The sequence below is a fragment of the Corapipo altera genome, unplaced genomic scaffold (assembly GCF_003945725.1).
Source record: "Corapipo altera isolate COAL_440 unplaced genomic scaffold, ASM394572v1 162, whole genome shotgun sequence".
Lineage (NCBI taxonomy): Eukaryota > Metazoa > Chordata > Aves > Passeriformes > Pipridae > Corapipo > Corapipo altera.
The window spans coordinates 165,637-192,362 of record NW_020885091.1 but is presented as its reverse complement, the minus strand read 5'-3'; the positions used below and the strand labels follow the sequence as shown (position 1 = coordinate 192,362).

General features: G+C 60.0%; 1 protein-coding gene and 1 non-coding gene across 7 annotated transcripts; both read right to left on the bottom strand.

Annotated features, from left to right (window-relative positions):
* Positions 1-369: 369 nt before the first annotated feature.
* Positions 370-26,273, bottom strand: AP1B1 (adaptor related protein complex 1 subunit beta 1). 6 transcript variants are annotated; one of them, XM_027669579.1, is made up of 25 exons: positions 26,209-26,273; positions 21,504-21,611; positions 20,261-20,322; positions 19,252-19,357; positions 16,166-16,301; positions 15,243-15,488; positions 14,283-14,473; positions 13,565-13,786; positions 12,316-12,436; positions 11,988-12,083; positions 10,856-10,971; positions 9,986-10,151; positions 8,979-9,077; positions 7,365-7,624; positions 5,956-6,157; positions 5,131-5,151; positions 4,844-4,873; positions 4,585-4,734; positions 4,327-4,472; positions 3,669-3,798; positions 3,438-3,522; positions 3,094-3,180; positions 2,394-2,548; positions 1,940-1,948; positions 370-1,337 (listed from the first exon to the last, which is right to left on the bottom strand). In XM_027669579.1, the coding sequence occupies exons 3-25, from the start codon at positions 20,295-20,297 to the stop codon at positions 1,263-1,265; spliced, it is 2,886 nt and encodes a 961-aa protein (XP_027525380.1). In that variant the 5' UTR covers positions 20,298-20,322; positions 21,504-21,611; positions 26,209-26,273; the 3' UTR covers positions 370-1,262. The 6 variants fall into 6 exon arrangements, with proteins under 6 accessions (XP_027525380.1, XP_027525381.1, XP_027525382.1 ...); XM_027669580.1 differs by having other exon boundaries at positions 21,504-21,705; positions 26,209-26,236; XM_027669581.1 differs by lacking the exon at positions 1,940-1,948.
* On the bottom strand, positions 4,118-4,220 carry LOC113960177. The gene has a single exon (XR_003531988.1). It is a non-coding gene; the product is annotated as a small nucleolar RNA SNORD125 (small nucleolar RNA).
* Positions 26,274-26,726: the final 453 nt, after the last annotated feature.

Below are 26,726 nucleotides of genomic sequence, written 5' to 3'. Positions count from 1 at the left end.
ACACCTCCTGGTGACCCTGTGCTCGTCCCCAGCCCCAGGAGGGGCTCAGGGGCACCCCAAGCATCCCCCAGATTGGGGTGCAGGGCCTTGGTGGATCCATCAGGGGCTCTGGGAGCAGAGCCTGGAGCTCCCAGGCCCCTCCTGTCCCCGAGGGGTGACCTGTGTCCCCTGGCCATGGGCCATGTGCTGTGTCAGGCCTTGCTGGGCCATGGCCACTAGGCTGGGCTTATCTCCCCCTGCAAGGCCAGGCCAGTGCTGGCAGGAAGCTCCCAGCATCCTGCTTCCCTGGGGATCACGGGGACAGGGCCACCCCACGTGTCCCCAGGGGCAGGTGTCACCTTTATTCAGCTCAAACCAGTGAACACACAATAGATTTATCTTCCATATATTAGAGATTTCCTGCTTCGAGGGAGGGGGGACCCATGGCTTGATTTGGGAGGGGAAGGAGCAGTGTCACCCCCAGGGAACCATCCAGAGGGAGCTGAGGGGTGGGAAGGGGGTGAGGGGACACTCAGAACCCTCCCAGCTCCTCAGGGGAAGCTGGAAAAGCCCTTTTTTTTTTTTTTTTACCTGCACATTAAGTACAGCCTCGAATTTGAGCTCCTTGAGCCCTTCTGGGAGCTTTGGGAAGGGCTGCCATGGGAAGGAGACCCTCTCTGAAGGGCTGGGGGCTCACCCACGGCTCTGCTGAACCAGGGGACAAAACCAGGGAGAGGCAGGAGAGAGGGGAAAGGAGCCAACGCCGTTTTCCACCTGCTCCAGGCGCACTGAGCCCCAAATCCCAGGGCTCCAGGGGGATCAGCAGCCAGAGCCCCCCGATCCCACAGCACTTAGGGCCCCAACCAGGCTGGGAGAGAGCCCCCAGGTGCTATTCCCAGGGTTTGGAATGCTGAACCCACCACCAGACACCACTCCAAGAGACCCAGGGTGAGTGGGGAAGTGGGTTTTTGGTCCCCCCCACTCCCCCCCAGGTACAGCAGCTCCCAGAGGGTGAAAACAGGGAATCCTGAGGGAGCGATCCCAGCGAGGAGGACACGGCATCGCTCACACACGGATTGCTACAGGGATCAGGGCCTGGGGGCAGCCCCTCTGCCCCCCTGTGCCCCCCCCAGCCCCACCAGCAAGGGGAGAGTCCCAGGGGCTGCTTCCTTGGCAGGAAGGAAAGGAGACATGCACATGGATCCGGCCCCACTGCCTCGGGCGGGAAGGGGAGCCGAGGAGGAGGAGAAGGAGGAGGAGGAGGAAAGGGCTGCAGCAGCACCTCAGTTCTTCAGGATGGTCTCATAGGCTTGGTAGACGTACTGGGACACCTCTGGAGCTCGGCATTTCAGGGATAACTGTGGGAGAGAGGGAAGAGGGGGATCATGGCATCTCCCCACCATTTTGGAGAGCCACCAGCCCCAAAGCAGACCCTGCATGCTGCAGCACCCCCTTCTCCACAGGGGCATCCAGCTCCTTATTGCAGCTGGAAAAAGGATATTTAAGGCACTGAACCCCCAAAATACCACCCCAGGGCAGCACATCCACATGCAGCACAGGCAGGGGCGCAGGCAGGGGTTGGATTCAGTGCCTGGCGCTCCGGGGTGAAGGGTTCCCCAAAAACATCCTCCTCTCCGAAGAGGAACAAGCCACCTTTGGGTGTTTGCTTAAATATTAAATGGTTCTGCAATCAGTTGGCTCCTCAAGTAGGGAGAGCTCATGGAGAATCCTCTGGGATAAGGACTGGCAGCTCTCCTCACCCCCAGTGAGCCCAGGAGGGTGCTGGGGACACCCCGACCCTCCAAAATGTTCAGCTCCTTGTGCCAGCCCTGCCCAAAGGAGAGGCAGGAGGCACCAAGAGACTGGCAGGGCAGGGGGGGGAAAAAAAAACAGGGGAGGGTGGAAAATCCAGGCAGCAGCCAGAGAGAGCCCAAAGCCAGGGAAAAACCAGTGTGCTAACCTCCAAATCCTGCAAGGGCGGGCGGGCCGGCGAGGGCGGGCGGCAGGGATGGAGACATAGAGAGGTGAGTGAAGGTCACACAGCCCATCCCAACCCCAAAAACAGGCTGTGAGGGGCGTGGGAAGGGCACAGGGAAAGCAGGACACAGGGATGGCTCATCCCTGCTCAGGGCAGGGATGGGGATGCTCCAAGGAGGGGATGGGGGATTATTTTATCAGAGGTGTGAGGGTGGGGTGGGAGCTCTCTGTGTCCTTCAGCTGCTCCCACGGAGAAGCCCAGCAGGAATTGTCACCCTCCCCATGCCAGAGGGACAGCAGGACTGGCACCAGCACCACCAGCAGCTGGGGGGGTTCCCACCACCAGGGATGTGCCACCCAGCCCTCCCCAGGCTCGGAGCAGGGAAAGCAGGGAGCTGCCCAGGGGGGTTGGGAGCAGGTCTGGGGATGGGACACACCGTGAAACTGGGATTGCTGGGCTGGATCCGGAGCTCTGCCAGCACCCAGATGCCATTGGTGAGCTTCAGGGACTGGTAGAGCATGTCCTGGCCCTCCACGTTCCTCTTGGCGATGGTGAAGATGTTGCTGCCCTGGAGTTTGCTGCTCACGGAATCTGTGAGGGGAGAGAGGGGCTGGGGGGGCTGGGCTGATCCAAACCCCCCTTGGACTTGTACCTGCCCCATCTCCTCCCCTCCCTGTGATGGTTAGGTTGGATATTAGGGAAAATTTATCCCTGGAAAGGGTGGTGAGGCATTGATGGAGTCCCCATCTCTGGTGGGATTAAAAAGCCACTTGTGGCACTTGGGGACATGGTGGTCTTGGCAGTGCTGGGGGAATGGTTGGACTTGATGATCTTGGAGGTCTTTTCCTAAACAATTCCATGGTTTTACGATCCCAGGGTGGGCACAGCAACTGTCCCCAGGGCAGGGACAGCCCCAGCAGGCAGAGTGACTCGGAATCACAGGATGGTTTGGGTTGGAAGGGACCTTAAAACTCATCTGTTTCCAACCTGCCAAGTTCCTACAGCGAGCCAAGGGTAGCAAGAGCAGCATCGCCTTCCTGGGAATATGGGGTGGGCACAGGGGGAAGGAACTCTTGCTCCCCACAGCCTGGGATAACTGGGATGAGCCACGACCTGAGCGAGGGGTTGGGACCCACCTGCGTTGAGGGAACAGTCTTTGATCTGGAACTGGGTCTCGTTCTCGTTGGGAATGTCCTTCCAAGTGGCCAGGAACATCTGCCTCTCTGCAGGGAGCAAGGACACCAACCCCACGGTGGAGCTGCAGCACTGGCCACCCCCAAGGGTGACAACACAGGGGCACAGCACCGGTGGCAGTGAAGGGATGTCACCCTGTCACCCCAGCACCCCCTCCAGCCGCTGCCCAAGGCCGGGCTCGGGGCAGTGACCTGCTTTTGGGGGCTCACAACCTGTGCCAGCCTGGGGAACGTGGTCAGGAGGGTCCCAGGGGCTGGGATGGCACCCCCAGGCAGGTGACACTCACCCATCTTGCCGTCCTCCACGAAGAGGATGTGCAGGGGGTACAGGGTGCTGAAGTAGAAGACGTCGATGTTGTTCTTCACCGCGACCTGGTACGGGAGGACACGGCGACTCAACACCGGGGTGGCTCCCAGAGCAAGTGTCCCACCCCCTCCCACAGGTCCAGGTGCCACCCCCCACTCCAGGGAACACTGGGACAGCCCTGCCCGTGCCCGGAGACCCCCGGGGTGCCCACCTGGAGGTTGTTGAGAGGGTCCATCTTCATGACGGAGCCGACGGTGTTCAGGGGGAGGGAGATCTCCACGGACTGGTTGGGGGCCAGTGGGGCGTGGACCTGGAGAGGAGCTGCTGGGGCCAGGCCAAAGCTGGGGGGACACCGGGGAGGGCAGGGGGTCAGGGTGGGGGGCAGCAGGAGATGGCACAAGGCACCGTCCCAGGGCTCCCTGCCTTCCTCCACCGGTATCCCAGGAACACCCAGGAACTCACCTTGCTGCCCCTGCACAGCCCAGCACGGGGTTGTCTCCTGTCCTGCCCACCCTGAGGCAGCCCCAAAATCTGCCCCCTTTCCTCCTACACCCAGACTCACACCCGCTTTTAGCATTCCTGCCCCATTCCCTCAGGGCCTCTGAGGGAAGAGGAGGCCCCAGTTCACCGGGACAAAGGGCAGGATGAGGGTCAGAGCCCCGAGGAACAGCCTCTTCAGCCAACTTCTTAGAGGCTTTGGTTTGCTGCTCATCACCAGCACAGCCATCAGAGAGAAGGCTCATCACAAGAGGCTGTTCCCAGCCCTGGCAGCTCCTTCCTCCCACCCTCTGCCCCACAAAACCACTCCCAGAGGCGTGGGCAGCACCTCCTGGGTCACAGGGGACACCGGGACACAGGTGGGACCTCACCTGTTGCGGTTGAACTGGATGGCGAAGTCAGACATGACCTGCAGGGCTTTGTTGGTCAGCACGAGGTCCATGGAGATGGAGCCCACCTGCCTGCTGAAGGTGCCAGAGATCTCCAGCCCCTTGGCTTTCATGGCAGGGAGCCAGACCTGGGCGGGGGAGACGAGAAACCCTCGGGGCGTCACCCAGAACAGCCCCTGTGGGCAGCGGGGCACGGGGGGCTGTGCCCCACCCCAGCCCTGAGCTCCGTGTCCCACTCACCGTTTTGGGAGCCACGTAGGATCCTGAGAGGGTCCCCACCCCACCAGTGAGGTCGAAGAGGTCCCCCAGGCCGCTGCCCAGGGGTGCCCCCGTGTTTGAGGGCACCGCGGTGCCGGGAGCTGGAGCGAAGCCGCCGCTGCCACCACCCATCTGTGGGGACAAGGGAGGGGTTACAGGGGCACCAGGGGAGGGGGAGAGGAGACACAGGAGGAGGATGAGGAAGAGGATGCAGAGGGTGAGAAGGTTTGGGCACACTCACAGCAGGGCTGCCTCCCACATCGCTTCGCAGCTGCAAGAGAAGGAAGGGGCATCAGCAGGGGCTGAGGGCACAAGGATCCCCCAAAATGCCCCCTCTGGGCACGCCCCGAAAGCATCAGAGCAGGGCAGCAAAGGCCTGGAGTCGGGATGCTCCATGCCAGGAGCTGGGGGGGACCTGGCTGTCCCCAAGGAAAGGGAGTGGCACTGGGGCAGCAAACAGGGGGCTCGGGGTGGGGAGCAGGGGCAGCCAGGGGCGGGCACAGGGCTGGGAAAAGGACTGATCCATACCCCTTCCGACTCGTCCCCCATCTCCAAGAGGGAGCAGCAAGGTGGAGAGGAGAGCCAGCAGCATGCAGAGACAGGGCAGGAGAGAAGAGCCCGAAACAGAGAGAGAAGAGAAGGGGAGGAGGGGAGAGAGGTTAGTGCTGAGGTGTCTGTCTGCCCCTGCCCTGCAGCCAGGGGACACAGCAGCTCATCCCCACAGCCCAGCACCCTGCTGGGATCCCACCCGGAGCGGGGGCAGCGCTCGGAAGGTTCCGGAGCAGCAAAGGCAGCGGCGCCGCCTCCCCTGGGGGCAAACCCGCTGGATTTTATGAGCCATGGAGGAAACCCAAAACTCTGCTCCTTCAGGGAGCCTGGACCATCTCCAGCACCCACAGGGCAGGTGTTCCCAGGCAGGGAGAGGTTTCCATCCCGCCTCACCCTGCGGCCAAACCGCTGCTTGGCCGCGTTCCCAGGAGAACATGGGTCCCAGGAGGACACCCCGTCACCTCCAGAGCTCCCACCCCACACCCTGGGAGTGACCCCCAATGTGGGGGCCAGAGGGGGGGGCAGAAGAGCAGCCACTCCTCTGGCACAGCACATGGAGTGGGAACATCCACAGGGACTGGGGAGCAGGGGGTGGGAGCCCTCCAACCACCACAAGAGGACAAGACAAATTAGGGTGAGTGCCCCTCTGCCTGCACCCACCAGAGGAGGGAAGGACCAGCCTGGATATCTCCAGGCTGATATATCTGCCCTGTCCCAGGACACTCCCCACCACAGCCAGCACCAAACCCGGCACAGTGCCACCAGGATATCCAGGAATGGTGGCAGGAGCCCCCGGGGACGTACCAGGCTGTCCAGGCCCCCCCCGAGGAGGTCCACGGCGCCCATCTGCACCGAGGAGGTGGCCACGGGTGGCCCGCTCACGGGGGGGCCCAGGTCCAGGTTGAGCAGGTCTCCCAGCAGGTCCCCCTGCGTGGGGATCACCGAGGGCTGATCCGCTGCGGGCACCCCCGCGGGAGCCGTGTCCGGGCTCTCGGCGCTCTCGCTCCTGCAGGGAAGGGCAAGGGGACACTGGAGATGGGCTGGAGACTGGGCAGGGCTGGGGGCAGGAGCTCACCCAGCTGGGCTCTGCAGGGAGTGTGCAGGGATCCCATCCCAGCATGGCTCCAACACTCCAGCTGTGACCCCATATCCCACCATGGCTCCCAACAGTCCAGCTGTGACCCCATATCCCACCATGGCTCCAACACTCCAGCTGTGACCCCATATCCCACCATGGCTCCCAACAGTCCAGCTGTGACCCCATACCCCAGCATGGCTCCCAACACTTCAACTGTGATCCCCCATTCCACCATGCTCCCAACACTTCCACAGGGAACAGAGACCTCCCCCATCCCAGCACAGCTCCCAACACATTCTCATAGAGATTTCCTTCCACTGGGATCACTCCTCCAGGTTTTCAAGGACAATGTTGAACCCAACAGCCCTATCCCTACTGAACCCACACAGTCCTATCCCTACAGACCCTCCCTCAGGAATGGGATCACTTCTTTGGCTTTGTAGGGCCAAACCCACAGCCCTGCCCCTACAGAAGCTCCCTCGGGAATGGGATCCCAGCTCCCTCCTTGCCCAGCACACCCAGCCAGCAGAGACACAACCCTTCCACTGGGATCACTCCTCCAGCTTTTTAACAACAGTGTTGAACCCAACAGCCCTATCCCCACTGAACCCACACAACCCTGCCCCTACTGAACCCACACAACCCTATCCCTACAGACCCTCCTTCGGGAATGGGGTCCCAGCTCTGACCACAGTGGATACAATCAGACACAACCTTTTCACTGGGATCACTCCTTCAACTTTTTAAGGACGGTGTCGAACGCACACAGCCCTGCCCCTACTGAACCCACACAGCTCTGCCCCTACTGAACCCATACAGCCCTGCCCCTACTGAACCCACACAGCCCTGCCCCTACTGAACCCACACAGCTCTGCCCCTACAGGGAATGGGGTCTCCCTCGGGAATGGGGTCTCAGCTCAACTCCTTCCCAGCGCACACAGCCAGGAGACACAACCCTTCCACCAGGATCATTTCTCTGGCCTTGTAGGGCCAAACCCACAGCCCCTACAGAAGCTCCCTCGGGAATGGGGTCTCAGCCCCCTTCTCACCCAGCACCCCACAGCGTCCCACCCCTCCTCCTGCGGATCCGCGCTCCCGGCAGTGCCCCCGGGGCAGGGGGGTCAGGAACACTCACGATCCGGTGCGCGGGGGCAAACTCTTGTGCACGACGCCCCTGCCGCCCTCCACGAAGGCGCCGGGGGGTTTGTGGTACACCGAGGCCAGGGTGCCGATGTGGCAGATGAGCTCGTCCAGCAGCGTGGGCTCGATCAGGTCCGTCTCCTCCGAGATGAGCGGCTTCTCCGCCAGCACCACCTCCTTGGCGGCCACCGGGTCCGTGGACAGCAGGCGCCAGTAGATGTAGCCCCGGTCCCGCAGGTCGGGGTTGTCCGAGTCCTGTGGGAAGGGCGGGAATCAGGGCTGGAGCCACGGGGAGCTGCTGCTGCACAGCTACTACACAGCTACTACAGAGCTACTACTACAGAGCTACTACAGAGCTACTCAGGGCTGCTGCTGCACAGCTACTGCACAGCCACTACAGAGCTACTACAGAGCTACTACAGAGCTACTACAGAGCTACTGCACAGCTACTGCACAGCTACTACACAGCTACTCAGGGCTGCTGCTGCACAGCTACTACACAGCTACTCCAGAGCTACTGCACAGCTACTGCACAGCTACTACAGAGCTACTACAGAGCTACTACACAGCTACTGCACAGCTACTCAGAGCTGCTGCACAGCTACTGCACAGCTACTCAGAGCTGCTGCAGATACTACAGAGGTACTGAGAGCTACTGCAGCTACTAGGAGCTACCTGGAGCTGCTGCAGCTACTCCAGAGCTACTACAGATACTCCAGAGCTATTCAGTGCTGCTGCAGCTACTCCAGAGTTACTTGGAGCTGCTCCAAATACTACAGAGCTACTCGGAGTTACTGCAGATACTACAAAGCTACTGCAGCTATTACAGAGCTACTCAGGACTGCTGCAGCTACTACAGAGCTACTCAGAGCTACTGCAGCTACTCCAGAGCTCCTGCAGCTACTCCAGAGCTACTCAGGGCTGCTGCAGCTACTCCAGAGGTAGTCAGAGCAACTGCATCTACTACAGAGCTACTGCAGCTACTACAGAGCTACTCCAAGTTACTGCAGCAGCTACTCAGAGTAACTACAGCTACTACAGAGCTACTCAGAACTGCTGCTGCTACTAACAGAGCTACTCAGAGCTCCTTTTCCCATCTAAGTCTTGCTGGGAGGGATCACGGGGATAAAAGTTCAGGAGCTCCACCATCCTGGGCTGGGAAGCAGCACAAGGAGCCTCCCGGGCCGTGGGAGTGTCTGTGCTCTCCAGGATTTCAACCATCAGCATTCCCAGAGGGACTGGGGACAAGGGATGGAGGGACAGGACAAGGGGAATGGCTCCCACTGCCAAAGGGCAGGGATAGGTGGGATATTGGGAAGGGATTCCTGGCTGTGAGGGTGGGGAGGCCCTGGCCCAGGTTTCCCAGAGAAGCTGTGGCTGCCCCTGGATCCCTGGAAGTGTCCAAGGCCAGGTTGGACGGGGCTTGGAGCAACCTGGGCTAGTGGGAGGTGTCCCTGTGAGCTGGAACAAGATCTTCAAGGTATCTTCCAACCCAAACCATTCCACGACTCTGCATCAAGCTCCCCATTACCTGCTGTCCCATGAGCAGGCCATTCCCACTTCCCCCAGGGTTGGGAAGCCCTTGGGAAGGCCCTGGGGTGTGACCCACCTGTGTGGCCAGGCTGAGCACCTGCTGCACCAGCTCCTGGGTCTCCGTGGGCTTCTTCAGGAACAGCTTCACGATGGCCGTGAGCAGCTGGAGCTGAACCTGGGGATGGACACACACAGACACATCAGGAACACCAGGATTTTCCCTGGAGGAGCTGCCAGGACCTAACCCCGACCTGCCCTTCGAGGGACCAAAGCCAGGGTGACGATGTCAGTGCCAGTGACATGAGCCAGGGCACCTCGTGTGGCTCCCAGCCAGCTGGGCAGCCCCTTCCCAGCCCATCCCCACACCCTCAGGAACACGGGGTGATCCAGATGTTACGGGACAAGATCCTGGGAGCAGGTTACACAGCCCCACAGGCCAGAGCATCCCCTGACTTCCAGGAGCATAAGCAGCAGGAATTGTCCCCTACAGCCCCTTCAGAGCCCTCAGGGAGTCAGAATCCCTGGCTCGGCTGTTCCACATTTCCAGGCTTTGCCCTGCTCACTGCCCCCTAGTTTCACGGTGCTTGGAACAGTTTTCCATAGGTGGAAACCCTCCACAATTCCACAGGCAAACCTCATGTGCCCCAGCAGGCAGGGCAGGGCAGGCACAGCTCCCTCTGCTCATTCCAGCTGCCTGACTCTGTTTCCCAGCTCCGAAGGGCTGATCCTGTGCTGGCACAGCGGGATGACCGGGTGACCTCTTGGTCCCTCCAGACCAAGAAGGGCAGGAGGTGCTTGAGACACCACCACAGTGGCATCTCATGGAACCACAGAATAGTTTGGGTTGGGAGGGACCTTAAAGCTCATCTCATTCCACCCCCTGCCATGGGGGGTCACCTTTCACTGACCAGGTTGTTCCAAGCCCTGGACCACATCCTACACCCGGAGCTGCTGTGGGACACTGTCGCTCCAAACACCTGGAAGAGCAACACCTTCTCCCTCCTTTAGAGCAGACTGTTCCACTCCAGTCAGCACAAGCTGTGTCACAGTGTCCCCCTCCCCCAGCCAGTCCTCCTGCCCCACCTGGGTGCTCTCATCGTGGAATCCCTCCAGGAAGCTCTCCAGCAGCTCGTCGGCGTTGTCGATGCGCTCGGCGTATTCCCCCACGATCCAGATCATGGCAGCCCTGGCCTCGGGCTCATCCAGGGAGTCCAGGTTCTCACAGAGGGTGGCAATGACACTCTCGTACCTTCCCCAGGAGGAGATGACATCTGTTCACTCACCAAGAGCAGGAAACCCAAACCCCAGTCCACCCTAACTCCAAACTCCATCCCATCCCCCTCAGCAGAACCAGGGCATGGCTGAGGGCACCTTGCCTGGGGTTGTTCCCTCTCCCCAGTGCCCTCATTGATCTCAGAGCACATTCCCTGCTCTGGATTAACCCCTCAGCCCCACTCCTCTGATCTGCTCCTCTCTGGAGCCATTGGCTATTCCTGCAGAGCTTCTGCTCGTTACCAATTCAGTTCATTAGTATTTATTCCCACTATTAGTCCCCGACTTCCTGATTACAGACTTGCCTATTCATCCTGGCTCAGCTGGAACATTCCCTCCCCTCTCCTCCTGCTGCCCTTGTTCCAGTACCAGGAGCTGGATCAAGAGCCAGAGCCAGTTTCTGCTGACACAAGGAACCTCCACATCCCCAGCAGCTCCCTCCATTGGGGTCCCTGTCTCTGGGAATGCCATTCCGGGGGGAGGGCTGGGGGCATTCCTGGGGCTGGGGACAACTTTCCTGCCTCCAGCTTAACTCCTGGGGCAGTGCTGAGCAGCAAGAACCCAAAGTTGTGCTGCAGGGAGGCTCCAGGGGCTCCATCCCCCCATCCCTCACCCACTCTGGGGGCTTCATGGGCCCCCAGAGCACAGAGGGGCAGGAGGGGCTGGCCCAGGCCCACGCACTTGTTGGGGTACTTGCGGAAGATGTCCTTGATGACCACGATGGCCTCCTGCACCACGTAGTTGACCTTGGTCTGGATGAGGTCCAGGAGGGTGCTGACACAGCGCTCGGCCGATTGCTGTGGGAGGGACTCGGTCACACGGGCAGGGACCCTCTGCCAGCCCCATCCCAAAGCCTCCACTGCCATTCCCACACCTCCTCATCCCTGCCATGCACCCCCCAAACCCAACCCAAAGTACAGGGGACACACGAGTGTCCCAACCCAACCCAGAGCACGGGGGACACACGAGTGTAGTCTCCCCTTCACACCCAGGTCTGGCTCCTCCTCCTCCTCTCTCCATGCTCCCAGAGCCTCCTCTCTCCCCATGGGAAGCATTCCAGCCATGCAGAGCCGCCCTTCCAGTCAGGTTTTTAATAATCCCCTTTGGCAAATTACTCCAACAGGGAAGCAAAGCCTACAAGGAGCCCTTTGGGAAGGGATCAGCTCCCTCTCAGCCCCTTGGGAAGGGATCAGCTCCCTCTCAGCCCCTTGGGAAGGGATCTGTGCCCTCCCAGCTCCTCGGGACGGGATCAGCTTCCTCCCGGCCCTCAGGAAGGGACTGGTTCCTTCCCAGCCCTTTGGGAAGGGATCAGTTTCTTCCCAGCCCCTCGGAAAGGGATCAACTCCCTCCCAGCCCATCAGGAAGGGATTCGCTCCTTCCCAGCCCCTTGGGAAGGGGTCTGTGCCCTCCCAGCCCCTCAGGAAGGGATTGTCTCCCTCCCAGCCCCTTGGGAAGGGATCTGTGCCCTCCCAGCTCCTCAGGAAGGAACCAGTGCCCTGGGAAGGGATCAGCTCCATTCCATCCCCCTGGGAAGGGATCAGCTCCCTCCCATCCCCACTATGATCCCCAACAAGCCCCTGGCACTGCAGTACCACCCCAGGCAGAGCTGCTGGGTCTGCAAGGGGGTACAGGATGGGCAGGGACCCTGGAACAGCTCCAGTGGTCAAGGGGATGAAACACCCTGACACTCCTGTGGAACAACCACAGCTCATCCTCAGGCCCGGGAAGGCTCCAGCTCTCCAGGGCAGTGCTAAATCCCAAGATGAGATGCCCACCACGTGCCTTGCCCAGCCAGAGGTGCCCCAGCCCTCACCTCCACCTTGATGGCACAGCGGCCGATGGCTCTCACCGCCTTCCGCACAAAATCCACATCCACCTCCGTGGCGTATTCCTTCAGCTCTGCCAGCACCTGAGGGAGGGGACAGCACAGTGAGGGCCTGGCAGCAAGGACAAGCCACCAGGAACGCGGGGCAGTGACCCAGCTGGAGCAGACTGGGTGGCACAGTGACCCAGCTGGAGCAGACTGGGTGGCACAGTGACCCAGCTGGAGCAGACTGGGTGGCACAGCCCATCCCAGCCACATCCCCCGAAGCTGGGGTTGGGATTTGGATCCCCCCTGGTGCCCTCCTCCAGCCCCTGACCTGAGCTATGTTGGCCTGGGAGGCCAAGCGGATCATGATGTCCAGTTTCTCCAGTTTGACGTAGATGGGGTCGTTGTACTTCACAAAGAACACCTTCATCTCGTGCTTCAGGATCTCAGGCCTGGGGGTGGCAGGAGGCAGAGGTTAGGGACACACACACACACTCACCTCCACCACAGTTCCAAGGTTTTGGAGGCCTGTTCCACGCCAAGGAATCCAAAGCACCGTGATTATCCCCCCAGGGTTCCATCCCATGGATATAAGCTGGGGAAACACGGAGAGGGAGCAGGTCCAGGCCAGGAGGATGAGGCTCCTTGGCCACAAGCACAAGGTTTTGGGGGCCCATTCCAACCAAGGAATCCAAGAAAGCACAATTATCCCCTCAGGATCCTTGAGGGGACAGAGCACAACCTTGCTACAAACACAGGCCAGACGTGAGGCAACGGGGGGGGGTTTGTCCTGCCAAGGTTGGAAGGGACATTTTGGAAGGAGCAGGGACACAAATCCAGACCCCAGGGCTAGGCTGGACCTTTCTCACCAGCTCATCCTCTAAGCTGGGAAAGAGTTAGGCCAAGTCCAGCTCCAAGGAGCCAACCTGCCTTCCACATCCCCGCTCCCAGGGACACTAATTGCTTTCCTCTTTTCCCAGAAATTAGTGCTATTTTTAACAGACGACCACGGCGCTGACTGGGAGGAGGACAAATCATCTGACTGGGCTGTGGGCAGAGCAGAGCTCTCCAGCTGGACACTTCTGCTCCAGGCACACGTGTGGGGCCTTGGACACCTCCTGCCCACCGGAATTTTAGATCAGCAAAGGGACAAAAGGACTCTCAGCACTTACTCAAGGAGAACAAAATCCGACAGTACAAAAATCCCACCCTAGACATGGAATGACCAAACCAAAGTCTCTCAGCTTTTGGTTTTGCCATCCTTTGCTCCCCCCAAATAAAGAATAAATTAAACTGAGCTTAATTCCCTGCTCATTCCCTCATCTAACTGACTCATGGACAGGGCTTGGAGCAGCCTGGGATAGCAGAGGGTGTCCCTGCCCATGGCAGGGGGTGGGATGAGATGGGTCCTTTCCAACCCAAACCACTCCACGATTTTACGACTCTCTGCACTCAGCCCTTGGATTTTAAACAACAGACAAGGAAAAACCCACGAGATGGGTCGTGACACTGCTGCAACCAGAGGGATCGAGGCACTGGGAAGCAGCACCCGTGGGAAAGAGGGAAAGCTGGGCACGCACCTCTTCTGCACGATGAGGTTGATGTTGCGGAGGGCCACGTACTGCAGCTCGGGCTCTGCAGACAGCAGGGTCACCAGGGGCGGGGCCAGCTTCTTCAGGAGCGTGCCATAGTAATCCAGGTCCTTGGAAAGCATCTCCATGAACTTCATCAGCACCTTCACGGCCGAGAGCACCACGGCAGAGTTGGCGTGGGACAGGCGCGGCGTCACCCGCTCGCAGATACTGCCGGGCAAGGAGAGGGGAAAGGGGGTGATCCCAGCCCTTCTTCCTGCTTAAAAGCTGCTGCCAGCATGGATGAAGGACAAGGCATTTGCAGGAAAGCTGAGCAGTGCTTGGGACCTTCCCAAGAGGCGCTGAACAGGCTCTTGGACGCCCCGATGAAGGTTATTGCCCAGCCCTGCAGAACCCGCTCGCAGTGACCCCGTTTTGGGGCTCCCCAGGGCCTCCTGTCCCCTGCAGCCACATTTTCAGCTGATAAAGAAGCACAATCCTGGTGCCAGCACGGGGACAAGACCAGGGCAGGCTCCAGATGGCCGTGCCCAAGGCACAGGGGCCAGCAGATGCCCGCTGTCCCACCTCCTGCAGCATTCCAAGGGGCAGGAGGATGCTCAGAGGAGAAGGGGCAGTGCCAGGAGCTTTGATCGACACCTGCCCATCCATCCCCTCCCTCTCCAACCCTGCTCCTCAGCACCACAGCAGCACCCAGAGCCTCCCTCACCTCTGGGCTTCCCGGTCATCCTTGGGCATGTAGTTGGCCAGGCAGTCCAGGATGAAGATCTGGCCCCACTCGGTGCACTCGTTGAGGGCCGTGAGCAGCTTGTTGATGGACTGGGGGTTGAGGTCCAGGAGGTTGCTGCTGGGGTGGGACTCGGCTATTTCCGACAGAGCCGCCACTGCATTGGCCACCACCTGCCCAGGGGGCATGGGACAAGGGTTAGGGGACAGGACACGGGTTAGGGGACACCAGGGTGGCTCCTGGGGGAAAGGTGGGGCAGGGGGATGAGCTGCTTCCTCAGCATCATCCCACTGACATCTGGGCACCAGCTCCGACTCCCACCGGCGGCTCCGCAGGGGATGAGCCATCCCCACCCCGCTCCCACCACCCACACCACATCTCCAACGGCTCCCACGTGTTCCACAGGAATCAGCCTTGGCCCTGTGCCCAGCTCCCCTTCCCCAGGCAGCTCCAAGGAGCCCCATCCCTCCCTGCACAGCTCCCGGTCTGGCTGCCACACCCACAGTAGGAGGAAAAGCTGTATGGGGAGAGTAACTCTGGGGAAAGCTGGGTTTAAAGTTCCTCATAAAGCCTGGGGAAAGGGAGGGAAGCCAAAGCCCAGCTGCCAGGAAAACCTCACGAGAGGCAAAAGCCACTGGTTATGTGGGATCAGAGGCAAAAGCCACTGGTTATGTGGGATCAGAGCCAAGCCTCTGCTCCGAGCTGTCCAGAGCAGCCTCCTCCTCCCCACTGGGTAATAACACACAGACAAGGAATGGGAGAAACCCTCCACCCAGGAGATGGGTTTACAGGGCAGGGAAAAGCCTGCAGCCCTGAGAAGCAAGAAGTCCCCAACAGTGGCCTGTTACACCAAAACAGAGAGTCTGGAAGGGAGTGTGGGATGTGAAGATGAATTAGAGCGTTTGGATGGAGAGAGGATGGAAAAGGCAAAAAAAGGATCACCATGGGGTTGGAGTCGGAGATGAGATCCTTCAGGGTGTCCAGGAAGCCCTGGTCCTCCACCAGCTGGGCGTTGATGTCGTGCAGCTTGGCCACGCAGACGGCGGCCGTCTTGCGCACATAGGGGTCCTCGTCCTTGAGGCACTTCCGCAGGGGCTCACAGAGATACTCCGTGATTTTATCCACACGGATGCAGCCCATGGTCCGCACGGCCAGAGCCCGGATCAGCGGGTTTGGGTCCTCGCAGTCCTGCAGGGAGCAGAGGGGAGGTTTGGTGTCACAGCCAGCAGTGGTGGTTTCGGGACCTCCGGGTTGGTTTGGGGTTCCTCAGGTGCTGAGGGTTTAAGACTCGACAACAAGTCCCCCAAGAGAAGTTGGGCCTCTTGTTCTGCACCCACGGAGTTCTAACACCACCAGTCCTCGCTCCCAGCACCCCCAGGAATCTGAACTCCTCATCACTTCACCAAACACCACAACCCAGCTGCCACCTGACCTGGAAAACGTATCTATTGTGTTTATCTTGTGGGGTTTTTCCTGCCTAAAAAACCCAAATTCCCTCTAATGCCCACCAAGCCTTTTCACAGAGTGGTTTGGCAACACCTTGGCTCCTAACAAACTCTTCAGCTCCCAGCTCCAAGTGGGAGATCACGAGGGCTCTCCCAGCACACGGGCTCACATGACAGCAGCTCCATCACGGGAGCTGCCCACAGCCCCGACAGAGCGAGTGGTACGGGGTGGCTGCCAAAAAAACAGCTTTCTGCATTACTGAGCAAATTTAATCAGTTACCAAGAACCAGGAGAGCTCCTCCTCCCAACGGGAGAGGCTCTGGAAAGCTGCCCACGCTCCCTTTGCAGCTCAGTGCAGTGACCCAGCACCGGGTCGAGCTGCCCCTGGTGACTCTTGGACTCACACCCTCTGCCCTCACCTTCACAAAGGTGTTCACTGCCATGATGGCCATGTCTGGTTGGCTCTTGGCATAGTTCATCAGGTAGAGGTAGACCAGCTTCTTCAGCTCCAGGTTGTCTGTCTGCATGCAGTTCACCACGTCCGGGAACAGAGCGCTGGAACACAGAGCTCCTGGTGAGGGCAGGACACGGACATGCTCCCGGGGAACCCCCCTTCCCATGGCCCACCCCCTCCTGGAGCCAGGAGAACCTGCTCTGGAGCCAGGCTGGGAGAGTTGGGGGGGTTCACCTGGACAAGAGAAGGCTCCAGGGAGAGCTGAGAGCCCCTTGCAGGGCCTAAAGGGGCTCCAGGAGAGCTGGAGAGGGACTGGGGACAAGGGATGGAGGGACAGGACACAGGGAATGGCTTCCCACTGCCAGAGGGCAGGGAGAGATGGGATACTGGGAAGGAATCCTTCCCTGGGAGGGTGGGGAGGCCCTGGCCCAGGTTTCCCAGAGAAGCTGGGGCTGCCCTCAGATCCCTGGAAGTGTCCAAGGCCAGGTTGGATGGGGCTTGGAGCAACCTGGGCTAGTGGGAGGTGTCCCTGCCCATGGCAGGGGGTGGAACAAGACAAGTTTTAAGGTCTTTTCCCACCCAACCCTTTCCAGGATTCTATGATTCCATGACCTGAGCCCACCCTGCAGCAGATGTGCCTGAACTGCCCATTCCCAGTGGATTTGATTGCATGGATCTGTATCAAGACCAACCCAGAGCAGCCCCTGAGGTACCAAAACTGAACTCTGGACATGGCTCTGCTGTATCCCAGCCCCAGCCCACAGCCCTGGCACAAGGTGTTGGACAAGGCTCTCAGGCACGTGGTGTGATTTTGGGGTGTCCTGTGCAGGACCAGGAGCTGGACTCCATGATCCTTGTGGGTCCCTTCCACCTCAGGATATTCCATGATTCCGTGCACCCTCACAGGACGGAGTCAAAGGGAAGAGCCCCACTCCCTGGGGTGATTCCTGATACAAGGATGCTCTGCTGAGATGGAGTGGAGCTGCCTGCATTGGAGCTGGGGCTTCCCCTTCCCAAACCCCTGGAGCTGTGGGATGCCAGAGATGCTGTTTCATCCAAAGACAGACCAATTAAAGCCACAGACAGACCAATCAGACTATTAAAGCACCCCAGAGAGGCAATTAGGATCACAGGGGTAACACAGGGGTTATCCCACCCTGACAGATGTCCCTCGGCTCCCGGAAGCTTCTCTGTCACTGCAAACCCAGCCATCCCTGACAGGATCAAACCCAGGGCACCCCTAAATCCAGGCAAGTGCCTGCTGAGCTGCCACCCACCGTGGCTGCTCTCACCCCGGGCTAAACCAGGCTTTCCTGGCTAAACCAGGCTTTCCTGGTACCTCCTGGGGAGCAGTGAACTGAGGAACCTGCCCTCCTGCAGCCTAAAATATGCACACACCAAAAAAAATGGGCTGACACGGCCACAGAATCCTGGAATGGGTTGGGTGGGAAGGGACCTTAAAGCCCACCCAGTGCCACCGCCTGCCATGGGCAGGGACACCTTCCACTAGCCCAGGTTGCTCCAACCTGGCCTTGGACACTCCCAGGGATCCAGGGGCAGCTTCTCTGGGCACCCTGTGCCAGGGCCTCTCCACCCTCCCAGGGAAGGATTCCTTCCCAACATCCAACCTTAATCTCCCCTCTTCTAGTTTAAAACCATTCTGCCTTGTCCTGTCACTGTCTGCCCGTGTAAAAATCCCCTCTCCCTGTTTTCATAAGCCCCCTTTCAAACCCTGGAAGGCCATATCCACGTGATCTTCTCCATGGTGGTCCCAGGACAGCCCTGCTGCTGCTCTGGGAGCAGGGACACACCAGCTCTCCCAGCACAGAGCCCAGGGTGTGTTTTCCCTCCATTTCCTCTCCAATGCACCATGAAAACCAAACTGCTGCTGCTGCCCGGGGTGTGCAGGGCCAGGTCCTTGCAGGGAGAAGGCACAGAGGGGTCACATGCTGCTCAGTCAGATGGATGGAGGCAGGAAGGAACAGCAGCTGCCCCACCTTTGGGGCAGTGAGGCAGCGACACAGCCCCTCTGCCACCACCCCCGGGGGGTCCTGCTTGTTCAGAGGAACACGTGAGGGGAGAGGGAATAATCCCAACCAACTCATCTGGCAGCCAGACCAATCCTCTTTCAGCCAGATTACAACCAAAGCCAGGGGAGCTCCCACCTGCCCAGCGGCCACGTGGGCACAAAGTGCCCTCAGGGAGGCAGAGCCGTGGCCAGGAGGGTGCTCAGGCCTCTCCTGAGGGGAAAACCAGCTGGAAAACGCCTTGGAGCAACACAGGGGGAAAGGGGAACCTGCAAGCTATCCAGGTTTGGAATGGTTGGAGCTGTATCAGGGCAGGCTCAGGTTGGATCTCAGGCAAAGCTTCTTCCCCCAGAGGCTGGTTGGGCACTGCCCAGGCTCCCCAGGGCACTGGGCACAGCCTCAAGGCTGCCAGAGCTCCAGAAGGGTTTGGATGATGCTCTGGGGCACAGGGGGTGACTCTTGGGGCTGGGTCTGTGCAGGGTCAGGGGCTGGACTGGATGATCCTTGTGGGTCCCTTCCCGCTCAGTGTATTCTGGGATTCTGTGGTCATGGCTCAATCTCCCCTGGTTCTGGGAGAGCTCCAGGCTCTGGATCCCATGTCACAAACACCTAAGAACTGCTGCCCAACTCCCCTGTAAATCTGGGAGAATTTCAGTGCCCCAGGACAGCAGTTTCCTCTCTCATCTCACTCCCTGGCTGGGGAGGTTTTCAGCCCCAGTGCTGTCCCACTGACCCTCTAGGCCTCACCTGCCACCCCCTGCTGAGGGACTGCCCTCCCACCCTGCAATCCAAGGCTTCTGTGGGAATTCTGGGTTGCAGTGATGCCTGCAAAGTGCAGCACTGTTTCTCCAGAGCCTTTCTCCCTAACTCATGGCAAGAACTTCTGCTAGAGCTTGGTTTGGACAGTGCTCTGAGGGACAGGGTGGGATTGTTGGGGTGTCTGTGCAGGGCCAGGGGTTGGACTGGATGATCCTGTGGGTCCCTTCCCGCTCAGGACATTCCCTGACCCTCTGGAATTACAGACCTGACGTCCTTGCCCACAGTCATGGAGGCGATCACCTTCTTCACAGCCTCCTTCTTCTTCTCCTTCTTGTCGCTGTTCAGCTCAGCCTTCAGCTCAAATATCTCCCCTGGAAAAGTGGGAAAAGGGGGAGCTCAGGGCCTGGGGAAGGGGCACCCACTCTCTGCTGGTGAGGGAGGGTGGGCACAGCTCCCACCCCCTGCATGCCACCTTTGGCTCCCACCTTTGCCAGCCCTGGGAGGGGGGATTTCACTTCCCAAATGCCTTGCTGGGGGCTGGGGCTGCTCTGGGGGCTCAGTTCTTCTCCATGGAAATGGAGACCAGCCTGCTGGGGCATCCCTGTGGCTCCTGCAGCCCCGCAGGGATGGGAGGTGCTGCAGGAGGGCCCAGCTCCCCCGGGCACAGGGGGTTATCCCATGGGCACTTCGGACACACAGCCAAGCTCCAGCCCCACACACGGCTCTGGGAGGCCCTGTCCTCCCTTCCCTCCCTTCCCAGAGGATGGCAGCGGATTTTGGGCACTGCTCCTCCAGCCCACGTGAGGGATGGTGGTTCCCAAACCCCCTCTCTGCCTGGGGCAGCGATTCCCCAGTCCAGCCCCTGCAGACCCAGCCAAGGGCACCACCTCCTGCCCTCCTGGAGCCTCCTGAGCTCCTTATTCCCTGCCAGGCTGGCAGGCTGAGGAGGGCCATGCCACATGGCTCCTCTCCACACTAATTCCTCGCTCTGGAAAGTGCTCAAGGCCCCAAGTGCTGCCCAGGGGAGCTCCTGAGCCGCTAAAGCCAATCAGCAGCTGCCACCAGCCCTGCCAGGGGCTTGGGGACAAGGTGTCCTGACCCCAACACCATCCCAGGAGCTGCTCTGGGTGTCACAGAGAGGAGCAGGACAGGCTGTCAGTCACAGCATTCCCACAGGAGCTTCCCACCACAGGGACAGCCCTCCCTGCCTGGCTTATGGTGTAAGAACCGGGTGCTTTTGGGATAAATCGTGACATTCCTGCTCCCCCCCTTACCTTTCTTGGTGGTGGTGAAGTACTTGGAGTCTGTCATGGTGGTCCCAGCCAGCAGCAGGTCCCTGGGGGAGAGGCAGAGCACAGAGGGTGAGGGTTGGGATTTTCCTGGCTGGGGAGAGCTTCAGGAAGGAAAAAATCGGGGAGCTGGGATCTCATGGGAAGAGTCACGAGGAGCTGAAGCCCCCAGGGAGACCCTCAGCTCCTGCCCATTCCCTGTGGGAGGGTGAGCACCCTGCAGCTCTGCGATGAGGGAGGAATCAGCTGGTTCTCCAAAGGGGATGTGGAGGAGGAAGGGAGTCGCTGAGGATTCCAGGGATCAGCCCAGGTTTTGCTCAGCCCACCCTGCTGGGCAGCAGGGGCTCAGTGATCCCCCCTGGGCTCACCCCTCCTCATCCAAAAAAAACACTTTTAGAGGGAAAACTCACACCCAAACCTCCCTCACACCTGCAGGGAACAGCTCTGGGAGCAGGGCAGGAACTGAGCCGAGCCCAAGGTGCAGCTCAACGGGACAGAGCAGCTGAGGGGGATCAAAGGGAGCCTCTTCCAGACTTCCAGAAACCATCCCTGCTCCAGCAGTGCTGCTTTAAATTCCAAGGGTTCGAGGTTTCCACCCAGCACTTGAGGCTCTCTTATATAATCCAGGCAGTTTAGGGCAGATTTAGGGCTTGGCAGCTGAGGAGGGAGATGTGCAGGGAGCAGACAGCCCTTGGGAAAGGTCAGCAGGGATTTGGCTTTTACGGTTGGTTTTCCCATTTTTTCCTTCGACAGGAAAAGAATCCAGAGGCTTGTCCTTGAAAGCCTGCAGTGGCCTTGCTGTTTTGGAGGGGCAGGAGCATAGAAAGCAAAGCCAAGTGGAAAAAAAAAAACAACAAACAGATAAAAAAAGAGCATTTGGGGAAAAAAAAAAAGAGGAAGAAAAAGAGCTTGCGGAGGGGTTTAAAATGCAAATGAGCTTCTTGAAAGCCAAATGCAGCAGCAGCACAGAGGAACTGTGTCCTCTGTTCCCTGTCCAAGCTGGATAGGGATCCCCAACAGGGATAAAAGGGAAATCTGGATGAAATCTGGGGCCTGGGAATGCTGGGCAGAGCACGGAGCTGGGCCGGGAGGAGAAGAGAAGGAGTTTGCAGGGACCTGGGGCTGCTCCGGGGGCTGGCAGTGCTATTCCAGAGGGGGAAGCCTGTCACCGTGCTCCCCCAGCCCTGCCAAGGGAGACAGGACACTCCTCCCTGCTTCCCTCAGTTACCTGGGATTGATTGAGAGCCTTTTTTATCCCGCTAAGTCGGTGGCTCTCCAGGGAACAGCAGGAGCTCCGGGCTGCAGCAGCTCTCTGCACCTCACTGCAGATCCCGTCCTGCCACACAGGGAGGAAGGAAGGAAGGAGGATTCACTGCAGTCCCTCTGCTTCCAGGACCTGGCTCACGCTCAGCCCTGCTCTGCAGAAGTGCCTGGAAAGCAAACTTGAAGCCGAGCAGGGGATTTCTGCAGCCAGCCCAGGGCCATGAATCACTCCTGCTGCTTCCCGCTCTCCCAGAGCCCCCCCCAGCAACACAGGGTGGGATTGTTGGGGTTTACCCACCAAAACCCCACCCACGTGTGCTTTAGAGCCACCCAAAATTCCCCTAATTCCAGAGACAACCCTCCATCTCCCCAACTCCTCCAAGCCCCTCCAGGGTCTCCTCCAGCTCGGGAATGAAGGAGCATCCCTTGCTGCCCACACCAGCATTCCTGGTGGCAGGACCAGCCTGGAAGCACCCCAGGGTGCTGCGGGGATCCAAACCCCTGCCAGATCCGGGTGCTCAGCACCCTGTGTGTGTGTCCCCCAGGCTGTCCAAGGGTGACAGGGCAGGGCTGGCTGCCAGCCTGGGATGCACAGCCCCTGCTGCAGGTGAATTCCCAGGAGCCCAGCCCTTGGAAAGGGGCCAGTGCTGCTGCCTGGCTCTGCTTTTAAGGATGCAGAGCTGGGAGCTGCAGGAAGGTGTTTGCTCCCCCAGCTCCAGCAATTCCCACCCAGCTCCTTTCCACACTCAGCTCCCAGTGAGAAGCAGATCCCCACAGGCAGGAGCAGCTCCTCCCTCAGGAAAAGCGGGATGCAAGCAAGGAAACCAGGGAGACCAACCACCCACCACCTCGGGGGGGCTCAGGTTTGGTCCCATCTTTGGGCCAAACTTCGAAGCACATGGATTCAAGGGGTCAGAAGTGCCCCCAAGGCTCTGGAAGCAAAGCTCAGGGGGCACCCGGAGCTCCCCCACACCCACCCGGGGCTCTTGGACTGTTTGGGCTGGCACAAGTTTGGGCTGTGGCACAAACCCACACCCTCCAAGGCCATGGGCTGGGCTCTCCAAAGAGGTTTATCCCTGATTTTGTTCCCCAGTACAATGAAATCCAAGAGCTCCACAGGAGCCACAGCAACGCTGCTCTCCTGAGGCTCCAGCCCTGGCTCAGGAACGTGGCACAGCCCAGCCAGTCTGTCCCAGGCAGCTCCCAAAGTCTGCTCTCCCAGGGGAACAAGAGGCTCCTGAACCCAAAATACAGTAGCAAACATGTCATGGGGCTTCCCAAGGAGGCAGCTGCTTCCAGAGGGTTCCCAGAACAGCCTCGATCTCCAGTGAGCCATCGCTGGTGGAGGAAGAAAACTCGTTTCTTCTGCTCCTTTTGTCACCTGTTTTGGGTCAATTCCTCCATCCTTGGAGGCTGAGATGCTGCTGACCAGAGTATTCCATGGAATCATGGAATGGTTTGGGTGGGAAGGACCTTAAAGCTCATCCAGTTCCACCCCCTGCCCTGGGCAGGGACACCTTCCACCAGCCCAGGTTGCTTCAAGTCCTGTCCAACCTGGTCTTGGACACTTCCAGGGATCCAGGGGCAGCCACAGCTTCTCTGGGAAACCTGTGCCAGGGCCTCCCCACCCTCACAGCCAACAATTCCTTCCCAATATCCCATCTCTCCCTGCCCTCTGGCAGTGAGAAGCCATTCCCTGTGTCCTGTCCCTCCATCCCTTGTCCCCAGTCCCTCTCCAGTTCTCCTGGAGCCCCTTTAGGCCCTGCAAGGGGCTCTCAGCTCTCCCTGGAGCCTTCTCTTCTCCAGGTGAACCCCCCCAGCTCTCCCAGCCTGGCTCCAGAGCAGAGGGGCTCCAGCCCTGGCAGCATCTCCGGGGCCTCCTCTGGACTCCCTTTCAGCTTCCAGCAATAAAAAGCTGGGATGGGATGCAGGGACAGCCCTGCTGCTCTTTCAGAGCAGGGAGCCACCTCAGTGCCCTGACAGCCTGTAACCCGTGCCCAGGACATCCCAAATCCCTGGTTATCCCAGCAACAGGGCTCACTGCAGCTCCCTGGTCATTCCAGGGAATGTGACAGCCTGTGACAGCCCAGAGCAGGAGTTCACTGGCTGCCAGTAAATCCTGATCTCCTGAGGCTGATCCGTGTCTTGGGAAGGGAACAAAGGCAGGAGCTTCATCCAGCCCAGCCCTGCACACACATTCCTGCCTGCCAGGGGGACAGGCTGGCACCCAAATCCAGGGAGAGGAGAGAGGAGCAGGAACTCAAAGGGCAAGCTCCTGGGAAAGGGCTCACCTGGAAAACACAGGGGCAGCTGGAGGTTAGTGGGGAAAGAAAACTCCCAGTTCCAGCTGGGAATGAAGCCCTTGAGGGCCAATCTGGCACAATTTAAGGGAAATAAAGGCAGACTATAAAGAATTAACACTGGGATGTGTAACTGGAGCCGTGGGGAATCACACACCTGCTCCCTGTTGGAGTGAGGGAATTCCAAGCCAGGTAGGGTTCAAGCCCACACTCCAACCACATCTCAGGCCCTGTGGATAAACCCCAGGGCTGGCACAGACACCAGAGGGGAAGATGAACACCCAGTCATGGAAGAGAAGAACCAGAGGCTGAGGATACAAACCCCAGCAGCTGAAGAGCCTTGTGCTGATCCCAAATCTCTCCCCTCCTTCCAGCAGTGAAGTGACGTGGTGATCCCACCCCACAGCCAACGTGGATCCCACAGCTCCCATCCCTGTGCTCATCCCACCTCTCCACAAAGCCCCAGGGGCTCACACCAACCCCACACACATTCTCTTTAAGATATTTTTCCTAAGTCTGGCCTAACTTGAGCCAGTCTTAGCTCAAATTCAGCCCCGCAGCAATGCAGTGCTGTGACTCTGCTGCAGCTCGAGCTCAGCTCAAACCTTCCCATCTTCCCACCAGGACCATCCCATCCTCATCCTCATCCTCATCCTCATCCTCATCCTCATCCTCATCCTCATCCTCTCACAAACCTGCTACTGACCAACCCAGGAGCCTTCCAAGAGGCTCCATGTCCATCAGCCAAGGGGTTGAGGTGCCCCCTGGGATAACTCGGGGGTAGGAGCCCTGTGCCAGCAGGGAGGTGCCCAAAATCCCGGCAGATCCGTTCCTTGAGGGATGTGAGATCCCCAAGGGGCAGCACATGGTCCATCATTAACCCAGAGGGAAGAAGGGCCACGCCACAAAAATGAGCTGCAACTACAAAACATCCCATCCACCAATAACTGGGGAGTAAATCCACGGACAAAGGAAGTTCCCAGGGTGTCCCCCACAGCACCCACTGCCAGGATCTCAGTGCTCCAAGAGCTGGGGGGATTTTTAATCACCTCAACAGGCATAACACCCACAGGGACCCCCCAGAACTCCAGCTGAGTGCCCCCAGGGATGCCAAGGATCTCGTTCTGGAGGTGTTGGGACACAGCTTCCCGTGGCATAGGGAATGTTCTCCTCCTGGGAAAGCCAGGCTCTGCAGGGCTGGACACCTCCTGCCATGGAATTCCCAGCCTGGCTTGATCCAAGCAAGGCCCAACACCTCTGGAAAGCCCCTGGGGGTGTCAAGGCCTGTTCAGCAGCCTGAGCCCCACAGGGAGCAGCCCCCCCAAAACAGGTCTGGGGGCAGCAAACCAGATCAATCCAACTGCTCATCCAAAGCTTATCCCACTTCCTGTCACCCCAGGAGAGAGGGGACACAGAACACCCCCTGGACCCCCAGTGATGGGGGGATCCCAGGGATGGGATCCCTGAGAGGGGTTAAAACTCTGGGAAGCTCTGCTCAACACAAAACAACTGCAGGGAAGAGCAACACCACCTCCAACAGGGCTCCTCCAGGCTGGAGCCTTTATCCAGCCACTAAAACCTCCCACTAAAACCTCCACGGGGGAGGCAGCAAACACAGGATATCAGCCCAGCTGCCTCCCTGCCTGATCCATGCCCAGTTCCCAGCTCATTCCATGTCTCATTCCCATGGATGTGCTGTGCCCTGAGCCGGGGCACAGGGCTGTGTTGGCTGTCTCTGCCACGGCCCAGGGGTGGCTGAAGGGATCCCCCCAGCCCTTCCAGAGGGTCCTGCTCCCGGAGCTGTGACCAGGACACGGTGCCCAGGGGGCTGCAGAGTCACGGCTGGGGAGGGACCCCACACCCCACTCCTGGATTGATCCGGGATGGATCCGGGAGGGCAGAGATGGGACATGGAGCTGCCGGGGGGTGTGGGGAGAGGGACAGCCCGGGGGGGACACGGGTTGGGGGGGGTGGGGTTGGAGCTGGGCTTGGGGGATGTGGTCGGGCTGGGGTCAAGACAGGGGGAACACGGCCCGGGATAAGAGGGGACACATCCCGGGGCAGGGGACACAGCCCGGTCCCGGGGAGAGGGGGGCCGGGCCGGGGGTCAGAGCGGGGGACAGGGCATGGGGACAGGGGACAGCCCGGCCTCGGGGGACGGAACGGGGCCACAGCCCGGCCCGGGAGGGGCCCGAGCCCAGAGCACGGCCCGAGTCCCGGCGGGGGCGGGGGGGGCCCGGCCCGCGGAGCGCACGGGTGGGGCGGGGGAGCGGCCCGAGAGGGAACGGCCGCGAGTCCCGGCCCGGTCCTTCCGGTCCCTGTCCCTGTCCCGACCCCATTCCCGACCCCATTCCCGATCCCATCCCGTACCTGCCGCCGCCTCCCGCGGGCACCGGAACCGAGGATCGGGGAGCGCTTCCGGGGCGGGGGCGGGGCCTGGGAGGGGGCGGGGCCAGGGGCGGGGCCACGGTGGGAGGGGCGGGGCCGGGAACGGAATCGAGATCGGGGGAACACGGGATGGGGAGAGGGATGGGGAGAGGGACGGGGAGAGGGTGGGAGAGAGGGATGTGGACAGGGATGGGGACAGGGATGGGAGAGAGGGGGTGGGGAACACGGGAAGAGGACATGGGACAGGGAAAGGGGTGGGGACAGACGGTGGGGACAGGGAACGGGGAGAGAGTATAGGGGATACGGGATGGGGGTATGGGCAGGGACACGGGATGGGATGGGGGGAGAGGGAATGGGGATACAGGATGGGGACATGGGTAAGGGAGAGGGAATGGTTGGCACGGGACAGGGACATGGGTTAGAGACGAGGGATAGGGAGAGGGATGGGGACACGGGATGGGATGGGATGGGATGGGATGGGATGGGATGGGATGGGATGG

What these genes read in the sequence shown, in the direction of transcription:
- AP1B1 (XM_027669579.1), bottom strand. Translation starts at nt 20,297, where the DNA reads ATGACAGACTCCAAGTACTTCACCACCACCAAGAAAG. An exon ending in TTCCGCAAGTACCCCAACAA is followed by an intron (nt 10,152 to 10,855) that starts GTGCGTGGGCCT and finishes CTCCTGGGGAAG; the next exon opens with GTACGAGAGTGTCATTGCCA. An exon ending in ATGTGGGAGGCAGCCCTGCT is followed by an intron (nt 4,735 to 4,843) that starts GTGAGTGTGCCC and finishes TTGTCCCCACAG; the next exon opens with ATGGGTGGTGGCAGCGGCGG.